This window comes from Neopsephotus bourkii, unplaced genomic scaffold (genome assembly GCF_033783945.1).
Source record: "Neopsephotus bourkii isolate Nb327-2 ecotype Australia unplaced genomic scaffold, CSIRO-AGI_Nbou_v1 NB_1767, whole genome shotgun sequence".
Lineage (NCBI taxonomy): Eukaryota > Metazoa > Chordata > Aves > Psittaciformes > Psittacidae > Neopsephotus > Neopsephotus bourkii.
In genome coordinates, this window is record NW_026902241.1 from 2,249,568 (window position 1) to 2,263,956 (window position 14,389).

A 14,389-nucleotide genomic window follows, 5' to 3' on the forward strand; every position below is an offset into this window, starting at 1 on the left:
CATTTCCATTTCAGACGCACTAAGTAAGGTATGGCTATTCCAGAGTCTGTCTCCCCCCTCAGCTGGGTAGTGTAATAATTTCACAGGAATTATGGACTGAAAAGGCCCTCCCCAAACAAGTTTTCCTGAGTATGCAAACTTAATTGCTCTTGTGCATCCAGGCTTGTATCTATAAAACTTTGGATATGGCTCTGTAGGTTCACTTCATCATCCCTTATATAGGGATGTTTAATCAGTGTATTCTCCTGTCAGTTTGCTCCTGCCACTTGTCTTTACACAGTGGAAAAGCTCAAGCATTAGAAATGCTTCAGGTAAGAATCCATTCACAGGTACAAAAACATACTTGATGGTATGAAGACAGGCTGAGAAAGTTGGGGCTGTTCAGGCTGGAGAAGAGAAGGCTGCGTGGAGACCTCAGAGCAGCCTTCCAGTATCTGAAGGGGGCCTATAGGGATGCTGGGGATGGACTCTTCATTAGGGACTGTAGTGATAGGACAAGGGGTAATGGGTTAAAACTTAAACAGGGGAAGTTTAGATTGGATATAAGGAGGAAGTTCTTTACTGTTAGGGTGGTGAGGCACTAGAATCGGTAGCCCAGGGAAGTTGTGAATGCTCCATCCCTGGCAGTGTTCAGAGCCAGGCTGGACAGAGCCTTGAGTGATATGGTTTAGTGTGAGGTGTCCCTGCCCATGGCAGGTGGGTTGGAACTTGATGATCTTAAGGTCCTTTCCAACCCTAACTATTCTATGATTCTGTGATCCTCTAGCTAGTGATGTTTGAGGGTTTTAGTCTTTTTTTTTTGTGTGTGTGTGCTTAAAGGGACAGGAATAGAGTACCAGCAGAAAAGTTGTACTTCAGGGAACCTTTTTCCACACAGGTACTGTACTCTTCCACCCCCCCACCCCCCCCCAACACGGTGTTGGGATAACAACTTCTGAAGGGTTTGAAAACCAGACCATTTGTCTTTTAAATGGCTCATGACACTCTCATTTGATAATTGCAGGTTGTCTGTACAGCTCCCAGACATGTTTAAATCATATGGTCATAGTCAGTATAACCCTTCCATTCTTGGTTCCGAGGTGGCCTGTGGTTTATTTGTTGCTGAGTAAACACAGTCATGGGATTGAGATGCAGTGGTGCAAGTTTGTGAGAATCAGAGGACTGTCATATAGATTGTTATAGCAATTGTACTAAATTCTATTAACTCACTTTATAGGATCCACCTTAAAACTGCGAATTGTTGCTAAATGACACTGGTAACCCTTTAGATGTACACTGCTGACCAAGACTAGTTCCAGCTGCACTTAGGCTCCATCAGGGGGTTATAAAGCAAGGGGGTTTATTCTGAACCTTGTGGAAGAGTTTCCCTGACCCTCTGTGGTTCAGTCTCTGTATCAGTCATCTTTAGCTTGATTTTTCACCTCTATTTTCCTTCGTATGCGTCATCCAGGTAGTAAGTAATAGAGTGCACATTATCATTGGATTCTTTGAAGTTGTGCCTTTATAAATCATATTAAAACTGCTCTTGCTAATACCCTTAATGGTCATTCTTTGAGGGACCCTAAACCACTCATCAACAGATGTCTGAACTTAGCAGAAGGTGAGGTTATCTGTGCAGTGGCCCACTGCAGAGGAGGTATGTACAGGGAGAATTCAATAAATGCAGGAGTCCAAGACTGGTGGCTCCCCCCTGGCCCTGTGGTAATTGTCACTCTGTTGATTCCCAGCAGCTACTATAGGTGATGCCAGGCACAAGCTCAGTGTAAGATGTTCCTCCCATCTCTGGGGATATGGTAGCCAACACCATGAGGAAGAATTGATGGGGAACAGCATGCTGGCTATGAATTAAAGCACTGGTTCTGGGTCTTCTCCAGTAGTGTTCGCTTTCCCAGCATACCCTTCTCTCAGAATATATCTTAGAGTACTTTATTTATTTATTTATTTTGTCTTAGGGGTGTGTTTTCTTTTCTTTTTTTTTTTTTTAGTCAATGACGTTTTTCACTTGCTGCTCATCTGTTTCTACTATTTCTTATCACCATTTGATTGCATGGTGCTGATTTAGTGTCTTTCTTTAAAACCCAATTAATATTGAAAGTAAGCTTTGATGCTTCTGTAAGAGTATCATTTCCTTCTTCAGTAGGAATTTGCAGATAAACATAATTGGGGGGGGGGTGTTATATAACTTTCGTTCAGAGCCAATTTGACTCCTGTGCTTTGTTCCTTCATTTGCCATGTCTATTACTTTTCTTCTTTTATTTGTTCTTTTCCAGTTTACACTTACTAATAAGAATTAATGAACTTGCATACTTTGTCACTACTAACAAACTGGGAACTAAAGTCTGTCTGACTTCTAGTAGTTCCAGAGGCAGAATTAGATATGGGTTTCATCCTGGGTGAACAAGGTTTCACGAGGCTCCAGTATCTGATTCTGAATGACAGTGGTTGAACTCACTGCACATAGAAAAAACATTTAAAAATCAACAGCTGTATGGAACTAATGCAAACGGCTTGTTTCATTAAACTGCTACCTTAGGCTAGTATCATAAAAGAGCAGACTGGAGCTATAAGATGTTGGTTTTGTTGCTTTCCTCAGAAACCTTCCTCAGGTTTCTTCCTCACATCAAACATCTGAAAAAAGACCCAGGTCGGCAAATGCAGCTTTTTCTGACTGCAATAGAGACATCAAAGTGATACATGGTCCAGATGAGTTGGAGCAAGGGTTAGAATGTGTAACATGCAAGCCATGGAACCAGCAAATACAGGGACGTTGTCTCCTTGCAGAGTCTTTGGCTTCTACAGGAAACTGTAGGAGCGGATCTGCTGCCAAAAGTCAGACATAGGGTTTTCTCCTCTCCATCAGATTTCCACTTGAGCCTTTCAGCAAAAAATTGAAACTGGAAGAAAACATCTTGAAATTCATAGAGTGGCATAGTTACATGTCATGTACATAACACACGTTTGGTACAAATACAGCAGTCATTATTTTTTTCTGGAGGATAAATGCAAACTATGCATGTGATGAGAGCATGCAGGTGCTGTGTTACATAGGCAACTAACAGGCTGTGTCCTGAAGAGCTGAAATTGGGAATCTAACTTTGACCAGATGTTGATGGTAATTGAATTCCAATACCATGATAGGAATTGCCCAGGGGGAATCAGCTTTTAAAATGTCGTAACTTCAACCTTGGTTTAGTGTACTGTATAAAAGTGAGCATGACTTGTATTTGATATGTCCTTTTTTACTAGTACTTGGCAAAGGAAAGTTCTTATGGCCTCTCTAGTGTGTGTGTATTTCAGCATGGTGCTTCACCTTGGAAGGGACCTGGAGATCACCTAACAGCATTAATGTAAGAAGGCTCTTCAGGGTCTTGTCCAGTTGAGCCTATGCTGGTGTGTAGCAGTCTAGCTCTTCCCAGTCATGACCCAAGGGTTCAAGTGAAAAAGTTTACTTGGGAAGCAAATACTGAAGATTTTTACATAAAAAACCTGCATGCACAAATACATACTCCCCATGCTTGTGTATATGGAATATATTATACTCAGGTGCATGGAGCAGGGAAGTGTTATTATGACCAGGCTTGTGGAAATATTTGAATTTAGGTTACTTTAAACAAATATTCTGGCCTTAAACCCACAGTAACATGTATAACACAGCAGTCCTGTTCTTGGGATAGCTTGAAGGGGTTCAGTATTTCCATTTCAAAAGGAACACTCTATGAAAAACTGCATGTTAAAGGGTGAAACTGGTTACCCTTCCCTGCCACCCCAAATAATTCAGTGGATTGGAGTGTGCCTGTCTCCCATGCTGGCTCTGGCTGTTGGGTGGCCATCAGCAGGGCAGACCCAGGTACCACTGAAGCACAGACTTAGTGCTTGAGACCTGCTACATAGGGGTAAATTCCTTGCTGAAACATTTTAGGGAAGCTGAAAAGCTGCTTGGAAATCTAGCTGTGAGAAGCATGTTAAAAACCCAGCACTAATCCAAATCATATGGTTAAGACTTCATTTAGCTATTTAGAAAACTGGAGTGATGTCCAGTATGTCGTCCCCCCGCAGTTCCCCATTTTATTTATTCCTGCCCCTGGGATGCTTTCTGCTGTGTTATGGTTCAGTCGATTTAACACCCATAGTTCCTGAAGCTTTTGCATTGCTTGTGTTTAAATCCCACCCTGAGAAGCTCACAGATCTGTATTCTTGTACCTGATACTGCTTCATACAAATCCAGCTGCCAGTTGAGAGGTGGAAAGTGTCCAGCTGACCCTTGTATCTGATCCAGCCTTTTACACCAAGGAGCAAAGGCAACAGCAAGATATTTTGGGACCAGGACAGGATGTTAGCCTGGTGTGTCCTTCCCCAAACACAAACCAACTTCAAAAGGACTGTACTGATGAAGAGGATACTGTGGACAACCCTCTGGTGCATGGCCCTTTCTGGCAACAGCCAGGAACCAAATGCATTCCTGGCTTCCTGGGAACTGGGAAAGAGCCTCAGGCCATGCTTGCATCTGGTACTCAACCAGGATGTGGCTGAGGTCCCCTCCTTCGTTGGCATAGTTGTGTTTAGCTGCAGACAGGGCCAGGACAAGACTAAGTGGCTTATGAGGAATTTAAAGTCACTATTTAAATAGACAAGATGGCAGATAGAGAACAATATTAAATAATGAATGTGCTTTATTAATGAATTCATACTTGAGACAGGCACTGCTTGTGCAAACGGAACAACAGTACACACGTACCCTTTATTTTCATGTTCATGGCAACTGAAGGTCTGGGAGTTTGGATTTTAAAATACAAATGAAGAAACCCATCATCTGAAGTATTTCAATGTCATTACAGAAGTAGTTCAGCAGGAGCAATAACAAAGCATTCAGTCACTACAAAAAGCAGATCTTCTGACAATAAACAACTGTACTGTGCTTAACATTCTTCAGCAAACGCAGGGGTAAGCACAGCAAGCTGCCTTATAAAGGTGTGGTTCTGCCCTGTCACAGAATTGCTCAGAGTAGATGCAAAGGCAGGAGTTCCTCACTGCAATTGCATCCATGTAACAATAAATGACACAAATCCCACTAACACCTTAAAAACTTTTAATTTCAAACCCCTTGATGGTGGCCTCAGAACTAGGGCAGGCCCACATACAGAGGCAGTTTCTGCAGCTCAGCTGATGGCCAAGAGCTCAATCCCTTTGGATCATGAGAAAGCATCTGCACACCAGTGTGTATTATTTTTAACAACTATTCTATTAAAATGTAAAATTAAAGACCAAAAACCGTAGGAGCTCAAGAGACTTTGCAGATAGTTAACTAGATGGGGTGGGGGAAAAGCTAGGACAAAAGGAGAGAGGGTGATTCCAGCTTTCCTTGAATTATTGAAGCTACCAAAACGCTGTAACAAATCCTGTGCAAATGACAGGAAAAAAATTACAGGATGTTTGTCAACTCTCAGCTAATGGAGCTGTAATGGTCCATCACAGGGAGAGGCTGATGGGCCAGACAGATAAACAGCCCCACTGTCTGTGTGGCCTGAAGGGACAATAGGGAGACTATACTGTAGAAGGTGTGTGGGTATCAAGCAGCAGTTTGAAATTACTTATAAAACTTGTTGCTCAGACATCTGTACATATGGAAGCTTCAAAGGGGGACAGCTAGTGCCACGTTTTGTATCCTACACTGCATGGAGATGGGTTCAACACACCTGCAGGGGAACCAGGATGACTACTTAGTAAGGCACAGTTATGGCTTTCTGAATCTCTCTGGATAAAAAGGAGGGAAAACCTTATTTTTCTTCTAAGGAAAAATAAGTACTAGGAAAAGTGTGGCTGGAAACCACACTTATTTTCTTCCAAAAGTCTTTGGCTATTCCTAGGCTAGATAGCTCAGCGTGTGCAAGACTAAATTGCAACACTGCCACATGTATGATATCATGGTGGTTTTCTGGGGCACAAGATAATAGAAAGCATCAGAAATGTCTCTTCCCTGTAGCTGCACGAGCCACGCTTGAATCTTGCTTTCCACTGATCTTGTTTGTCCTGCCCCAAGTGTAATTAAGGCATCCACAGTCTAGGTCACTATAAGCTTTATTGTCTAATCATGCTAAAATATCAAATAGCTCTATTTTTTTATGTTTAAATTTATCATCACAGCAATCCCCATGGTGCTGGAGGACCACACTATGAATAGAACAGTTCTGAAATGCAGTCAACAGACATTTCCGTGCTACTGCAGGGAAGGCACAGATAATTAAGTGTCCCCAGTTTGCTCTTCTGTCCGTAATTATAGTTTTGAGTTTATAAATAACAAAGCATAGTTTTAAAAACCAAAACAAACCCCTCAATTACAACACAGCTCCTGAGATAATTAAGTCTCCAAATGTGGCTGTGTAGAAGGGAACCAAAACTGCACTGCAGAAGCTCATAACATACAAATGTACGTAAGCAGAGCAAAGCGACAGGATGGAAAACGTCACAAGGAAAATAAACTCTCTCATCATTATTTCACTGCTTTTTACCTAAACCAACAATGGCCTATTGTCTCAATTCACCCTATTGTTCTGTTGCATTTTTTGTTACTGAAGGAACCGACAGCCAGTCAGGGTGCATTTCCTGAGGAGCAGCAGCTTGAAAAGCTAAATGCAGTATCCTGTGCCTAACGCTTGTTTTACTGCAGTTTTAGTTAAAACCAGACAAGGTAAGTTGCTGAGATAAATCTTAAACTGTGTGCTCCAATTTAACTTGTTTGAATACCCCCTTCAAATAGAAACACTCCAGTTTTACAAGTATGGTGGTTAAAACCGACAAAATGAAGCAGAACAAAGCTCTGCCCTGTTGCATCTTTGCTTGATGGACATTCCTCTCTTGTTACTGGGTGTTGTGTACTGCCAGGGACATGAGAAGAAAAACTCTAGGTCGAGAGCCAGCGCAGCAGGAGGCTTCATTAGCCATGAACAGGAGCAAAACAGGGATTCAGAAGGAGCAGTGCCCTCTCTGAACAACCAGCTTCACCACAAGAAGCACATAATCAGCCGGACAGCCTGTAACGTAGGCTTTGGATAAGGACAGACCTATGGACGTGAGACAGCTATGGCTTAAGTGTTTCAAAATATCTTTGCCTAGCAAGGAAACAAATTATATATTTAAAATCTTTCACAAAATACATGCTCTGTTCTTTCTCTGCTTAATATCTTCCTTGCTTGAAGGTTGGCTGTTGCCCAAATGCATCCAGAGCAACACTTAATGATAGCTCAGAAATGTGCAGTTAATCTGTGTGTAGTTTCAGCTCCTGAATGCCAGGAGCAAAAGCGTATTTTTCAGAGAGAAACAGGCTTGATCACACGGTATAATCATGTTTACGCAAGTTTGTAGATGGCCAAGATAAGGGATATACTTCCATAAACTCCTCTGAGAAAAGACAAAAACTCTAAGGTGAAAAATTTCTCTTTTTCAATGTCATTTTTATCTACAAACAAGCATAAGCCCCAGTAGAGAGCTCCCTGTGCTACAGCAAGAAAAACTAGCTTGTCTCTTTTTTATTTTTTTTAACCTTACAGCTATATTTCATCATAAAAACTAGTTTGAAGAAAGCGTTAACTTTTGCTCTTTGGTCTAGCTTGACATTCCTCCAGAGACACATAGGAATATTGCAGATTCATTTTTGTCTCCTTGCAGGAAGCAGGAAGGTTGCAGTTCTTAATTTCCAGGCCTCTGAAATGAGAAAGATAAAGAATTTGTACATTGAAACAAGACATCTTTGCTTTCTTTAACGAGAAAAAAACCCAACTAAATAAAATGGAACTGTCACAACTTAAAAGCAGTGTTTTACTGTAGTTGCTTATTTTTGCCTTAAACATAATAAAAACATTTAGTTATGCCACATGCACCTCTCATTTATTAACTGCATGACCCTACTAGGTGAGAAACAAAAAGGGGTACTCATATTCCAGTATGATATAGACTTCAGACTGTACCTTGTTGTAGTAAACGTTCCTGATGAAACCCAATAATGTTGAATAGGTCAGTTTATTGTTTAATAGGAACAGTTTTGTGGTGCAAAGGAAAGGTCTTCAAACACTTTATATCTCAATTAATTAAGTTGAAAACATTTAGGGCATCAGTTTTGGCATCCTCCCCTCAGGAGCTTCTTTATGGCACTGAAGGTGCTCACAGTCAGAGCCTTGGGGTTCCTCCCACATTCAGAAGAGCTCTGAGGGTGGTAAAATACCCGTGTTGTGTATTACAATCATTCTGGTGCTCTGCCAGTTCTGAAGAAGTGCAAGAATGTATCAGCAGCTGTGGGCAGCTATGGCCTTACTGAGTCACAACCAAGGGAGGAAAACTACCACCCCCCACCATCAACCCAGATACCCAAAGCCAAACTGGCACAGCAGGAGCAGGCAGCTGCTGCTGCTGTTTAAATCAGAGGGATCCTTAAAGTTCACAAGGGTCCTTTACAGACTTTACTTTTGCAGAGTAGGTCAGGTTCATAAATTCACCTCACTGTGCAAATAGTACTTTTTAAAAACAAACAAATAAATACTTCTTCCTACTGGCAGACTTGTCTCCATGTAAATCTTTTTCTGATGGGTGATCTATATATTTATACATAAAATATATACAGACAGCTGCTAAGGAAACAGTTGGAACCTTTTTAGTATATGAGCTGGACAGTACAATTTAAATAGGATAGTGGCCAGTGATGAAGAATTATCCAGATTCCTTCAGGTTCATTTCCAGGTATTAATGTTTCATTTTTAACAGAGCATGCTGCTCCTCCAGAGAGACTGTAACAGTGTGTGTTCCGTGTATTAGCTATTTGTCAATAGAAAAACCCCCAAGTTGACTTTTCTGACAGTTATTTTTGCTTTTATGACTTTTTAGAAGATATTCTAATGATCAGTATTTTCCAAATTTTGAGATAACTAGCATCTGCTTCATTAACACAGTGAAGTGGTAGAGAAAAATCAGAGGCTAATGACATCCAGTGTTTCAGCTCAGTAAGAGCCTCACAGAGTTACCCCTCGCAGCAGGAACTTTTGCCTGTATCCCTCTCACAAGGCTCATGAAGAGGACTGTATTGCAGAGGAGAATATAAACTGCACACTAAACTATTCTGAGCTTTGCATGCATGTTTATAATGAAACATCTGCAGCTCTTCCACAAATCTCTGTTTTTCAATTACCATATCTGAAAGTTTTGAATCAGTTCTAATGAGCTGCCACAATATCATATTACTAGAAATTTCACATTGTACACTAAAACCCTAAGAAAAGAATTCACATAAAGCAGAAAAAAAAAGTAATGCCTTGTTCTGCCATCATAGAAATAAACTCACAAATACATCAAACCATAGTATCAGTGACAGTGCGGGTTCACTTCAGCGAATGGGTAAAAGCAAAGAGTAATATTAAACTTATCTTCAGAAAGTTGGTAGTTAAGATTATATGGGAATATTGTTTCTCTTTATCCCAAACGAGAAATGTGCAAATCTAGCCCATGAACTGGATGAATTTTAGGGCTGATGAACACTGACTACCTTGTGTGGTGTTCATTGGGTGTTACAATACTCTCAAGGCATATATTTGTATTGTTAAAGGTAGGAACACAGGTGAGTATGTGCCTACACTGATGAAAAATACATATGAACAATCTGTTTTTTTTTTGTTTTTTAAAGTCTTAATCTTAAGTGAGGCGAATCGCTCATCTGTCTGATGCCAGCAATACCTCCATAATGAAATTAAAATCATTTATTAACAGTTGGATATATATTTCCTACCTATTATGTTTTTCTGACTTAGTTAGCGTTTCTTTTTACACCTGAGAAAACACCATCACTGACTAAAAGCCAAGTTTAACATTTTCATTTCCTGCACAATTTCAAATGAAAGGCTTTCACAGTTGGAACGGAGGATTTTATCTGCTTAATTACTGTTGTTCTTCAAAACTTGCCAATCCATGGTTTGGATAGACTTGTGTAAGACTAGGCAGTAAACACCCGATTAAGGAAGCTATGTGAATCTGCATATAGATTTTACATCAGGATTCTACAGTCATTTCAAATGATTCAGAAGTAATTACATGACTGACACATGATGAATCAATATGTATGCAATGAAGCCATCAGACATAGAATGCCTATCAGTGACACGAATGGGATATATGCCAAGAAGTGGTATGCTTAACAGTATCTAGCAACAGAATAGATAGGTTTGCATATAAGGCAGCAATTACAGCAATTACCTGTGCATGCAGGTCAACTTTCAGGCTAACTGCTTTTTACTTGTCTTGACTGGTACACACAAAATGGCAAAATCTGCTCTCACCAGATGTTATGTGAATGCTGTGACGTTCAAGTGTGGGCAAGTGAACAGTTAATTTGGTCTGAACAGTAACCTCACTGGGCTGTGCAAACCTCCCCACTCCTCCAAACAATCCACCAAAACACAGAAACAGAAAATGAAAGGACGGTTCTCTCAAACCAGAGTAGCAAGGATTGCTACAGCAGGGCTAAAGCACCTGGTTCCATCACAGTCCTATTAGCTCATGGTCATGTTGTTGTTCTGGTAAAAGTAACCGTTTTACTCTCCAGACTGATTTAGCGAGGGATGGGAGAGACTTAAGTGATAAGAATAAAGAGACTCATAGCAAACTGGTTTGTTTCAGTTAGGATTTCATTGTCTCTTACTTCACTTATTATGTAACAAGGTTAAAATGGGGTAGTGTGGAATATTTTCATAAGAACTTGGATTTTAAAGTGAGGAACCATAGAATAGTTTGCATTGGAAGGGACCTTTAAAGCTCATCTGGTCCAATCCCCCCTGCAATGAGCAAGGCCATCTTCAACTACATCAGGTTGCTCAGAACCAGCCTGGCCAAGAATGTCTCCAGGGATGGGGCATCTACCACCTCTATGGGCAACCTGTTCCCATGTTTCACCACCCACACTGTAAAAAATCTCTTCCTGACATCCAGCCATAACCTCCCCTCATGTGCTACACAAAATAAAAGCAAGACATCAAAAAGATTAAGTGTTCAGAGAAGGGGAGGAGGCAGCAGGCAGCTGCAACCTTTAAGGATAAGGGAGAGAACTCAACATGAAAAACAGACAGGCTAAGAGGACAGATTTGTGTTTCTGAAATGCTTATTACCATTTGAGAGAGATGATGGCAATCAAAAAAGAAAAGAAAAAACAAAGCAAAGCTCATAACAAAGCTGAAAACATCTTCCCTGACATCTAGGTAATGACAGAGACACATCACCACATGAGTAATATCAAAGATGAGCTAGATTATTTCTTTTGAAGTGAGTAACAAGACATGATTTCTTCAGACTGACTCTTTCAATAACCAAGAGCAGTACAACTGCAGACCCAGCTCTTCTTCATTCCAGACTGAGCACTGGGAAATCCAAAAGGCATCATCAATATGCAGCATCAGTGCACACCAGCAAAATGCCAGCCACCATTCAGCAAATGGGAAACCCATACAATCAAGCACAAATTATGAAATATTCCCCTAAATCCCCCAAACTGTGCGGAGTCCTCAATGAAACCAGGGCCTAGATAAACATCTGGCAACCTTTTTTGTATGCATACTAGAGACAAACATCCTCCTCCAAGCTGAAACAGGAAAACAAAGGCCACTGACTGACCTGAATTTGCAGGTCACTCTCAAAACAATCCTTTCACTTGTTCTGTGATGGGATCAAGGTCAATGTCATAGAAGCATGGCCTCGTGGGCAGTCCTGGCATGGTGCTCATCTGTGGAAACAATAAAATGAAGTTATACTTCTGCACCTGTAAGCAGATAATCACTCCACCCATGTAAACCTTAGATTATGAGAAAGGCTGTATTGTTCATCATGGTCTCAACTGCAGCGGTGATGTTCACCACATTTTTTTGTTTCTGTTAGAAATGTCAAGCTTGCTACTTTTTAGATTAATTTTTAAGTGTACATTTCTAAAAGACAGGAAAGAGAAAATAAAAGCCACAAAATGCAGACTAGGACAGCAACCTAAGAATAAATGCCTTAAGAAAATGAAGACACTCTGGGACTTGTTCCTCTGAATATTTATCCAGAACATGCATTCGTTTATATCTACTGGAAAAGATCACACAAGAAATGGCAAGGACATAACTGCCCAAATTCACCTGGTGACATGAATGTGTTGAACTCAGACCTCTCCCACAGAAAACCAGAATACAGGAACAGAATTAATCACAACACTTTCATAACTGCTTATTTAATATAAGGAACAAATTGAAATAGTTCAACTTAATATACATGGATAACAGTTGAATCCTAATTTAGTGGTTAGAATTAGCAGGCTGAGTTATGAAGCTAAAGCAACCCAATTATCTCAAACTATGCATAATTAAGATCCTGATCTAGCATAAGACACTGGCATCTGCATACTTTAAAACATGTAAATAGTTTCATGAACTTAAATTACAGAGTTAACTACTGCCCTGCTCAAGCTACTTATACCATTATTTACAATTGGCATTTTAGCAGCAATCAAAGACCTGGGTCACACGGAAATCTTGAGGAGCTGGTCTGCAATAGCTTACGCCTCTTTAAATCAGAGTTCCTGCAGCTTCTCACCTCCCCCACCTCAGTACTCCCTTCCTTCTCCCTTGCAAAGGAGACGTCTGGAGAGCAGGTTCAGCAGAATAATGCTGTTTTTCCATCTGCTTCACCTTCTGCTGTTTCAGCACCTCGAGCCAGGAAGGGCTTTCCCAGCACTGGCATAGCGTAAAGGCTGCAACTGTGGGGCAGTTTTAAGGCAGGCCCAGCTTGGACCAACCTGAACTACTCTGTATTCACAACCTAAGTCTTCCTAAGATGACAGAGGGAAGCCCTGGATATCTCACCAAGTTTTCACTAATTCACGACACTCATTTGGGCTTAAAGACTCTGTAAACCCTTTTGATATCTTAACTTCAAGGGGTGGAGGATGGCCCTGCTATGATAGGCCCTATATTAATATCTAAAGAGATGAAAGAGTTTACAATCTCTGGAAATAAACCTGGAGTTCAGCTTAGCTCAGCTGTTTGTTGGCTAAGAGCCTTTATGCATTAGAATTTATATAATAGATGCTAGCTTTTGAGGAACAAAATTTCAGCTGAGGCAAGTCAGCAAAACTCATTAAAGTTGGTAGTTGATCTGACACCAGAAGGTAACCTTCAAACATGGCTGTGTAGAAAAAAACATATTGGCTTGAGTACCAGAAACACTCCAAACATAATAATCTAAGGAAAGGGTCAGATTGGGGTATGTTTTCACGATGTGAGCTGAAACCTGGTGCTGAAAGGAGACAGTTTCAACCTGTGAGCCCCTGGGATGTTCCTCCCTTGGAGTTGGCTATAGCACTCATCTTACTGCAGCCGACCTCATTCAACACACTGAACTGATGAAAATACACATTTCTGTGGCCACGGCTGACTGGCTGATGAATTAAATCTGCATGACCAGATCACCACCTGGCCGCTTGCTGCAGGGCAGTGGCCACAGCACGCCGTAGCCAGCCATCACCTCCCAGCAGAGAGCACAGGGCTGGGCAGCATCCTCCCTTTGTCCTCCCTAACTCCTCAAGGGGAACTAGGGTACAACTCAGCTATGGTGTTTTCTCTGGCCAAAGGCAAGTTCTAAATTGCTAATTGGCCTCAAAAGAGGAAAAATAAATGACCACCAACCTAGCTCCTACAGAGAGCCAGACTTAAAGGCCGCCTTTGGGCTGGAGCAGGCTGTATTTCTTTACGTCAGCCTGCTCTGCTGCATACACAGTGATGGAGTTAGCATCTCTCATATGCTTTAGCTTCACTCTGAATGCTCATGTAATGTTTTTCCATTGTTGGAATACAAGCAAACTGTAAGATCTATCCACCACAGTTTCATTTACTCCAGAGAGCTCTGCTGCCATTTCAGAGATTAATCCCAGGCTGTGAAGGGGGAAAAGGAGCTCAGGGAGTACCAGTGCAGCCATCACCTCACTTGAGACCTAGCTCTGAAAAAAAACAATGCAACTAGTTTTTCTAGTGGACTTCTTAGCACATTTCCTCTGTTTTTATATATAGTCCTTCCTGATCTTTTGTTATTGCACACAGTAGGATTAAAAGACAAAACTGTCAGTTTGCATTGACCAAGCCCTGTCACTGATCGCATGACATCATTTTATTGGCTGACATTGCCTTGGCATCTTAGCTAAGTATTAAAACACCTTGTTAGTATTCTGTATCTGTTGGCCATACTAGCTGGAGTACTACATCATTAGGGTAACTGAATTATTTTCTGTCTCAGATTCATCCCAGTTTCTGAGTTAGCATTTGACAAGAAACTCCCTTAATGAATTAAATCTCACTGGGAGGGGAATGAGCAAATTGCCAAAGACAACTTTCTG

General features: G+C 41.1%; 1 protein-coding gene across 7 annotated transcripts in view; it reads right to left on the reverse strand.

The window, feature by feature from the left end:
- Positions 1-4,652: 4,652 nt before the first annotated feature.
- MTHFD1L (methylenetetrahydrofolate dehydrogenase (NADP+ dependent) 1 like) overlaps positions 4,653-14,389 on the reverse strand; it is a 155,905-nt gene continuing 146,168 nt past the window's right edge. For all 7 annotated transcript variants that reach the window (XM_061378664.1, XM_061378658.1, XM_061378659.1 and 4 more), the window contains 2 exons: positions 11,641-11,749; positions 4,653-7,698 (listed from right to left, as the gene is read on the reverse strand). In XM_061378664.1, coding sequence (XP_061234648.1) covers positions 11,660-11,749 — 90 coding nt within the window. In that variant the 3' untranslated portion in view covers positions 4,653-7,698; positions 11,641-11,659. The remainder of the gene's footprint in view (positions 7,699-11,640; positions 11,750-14,389) is intronic.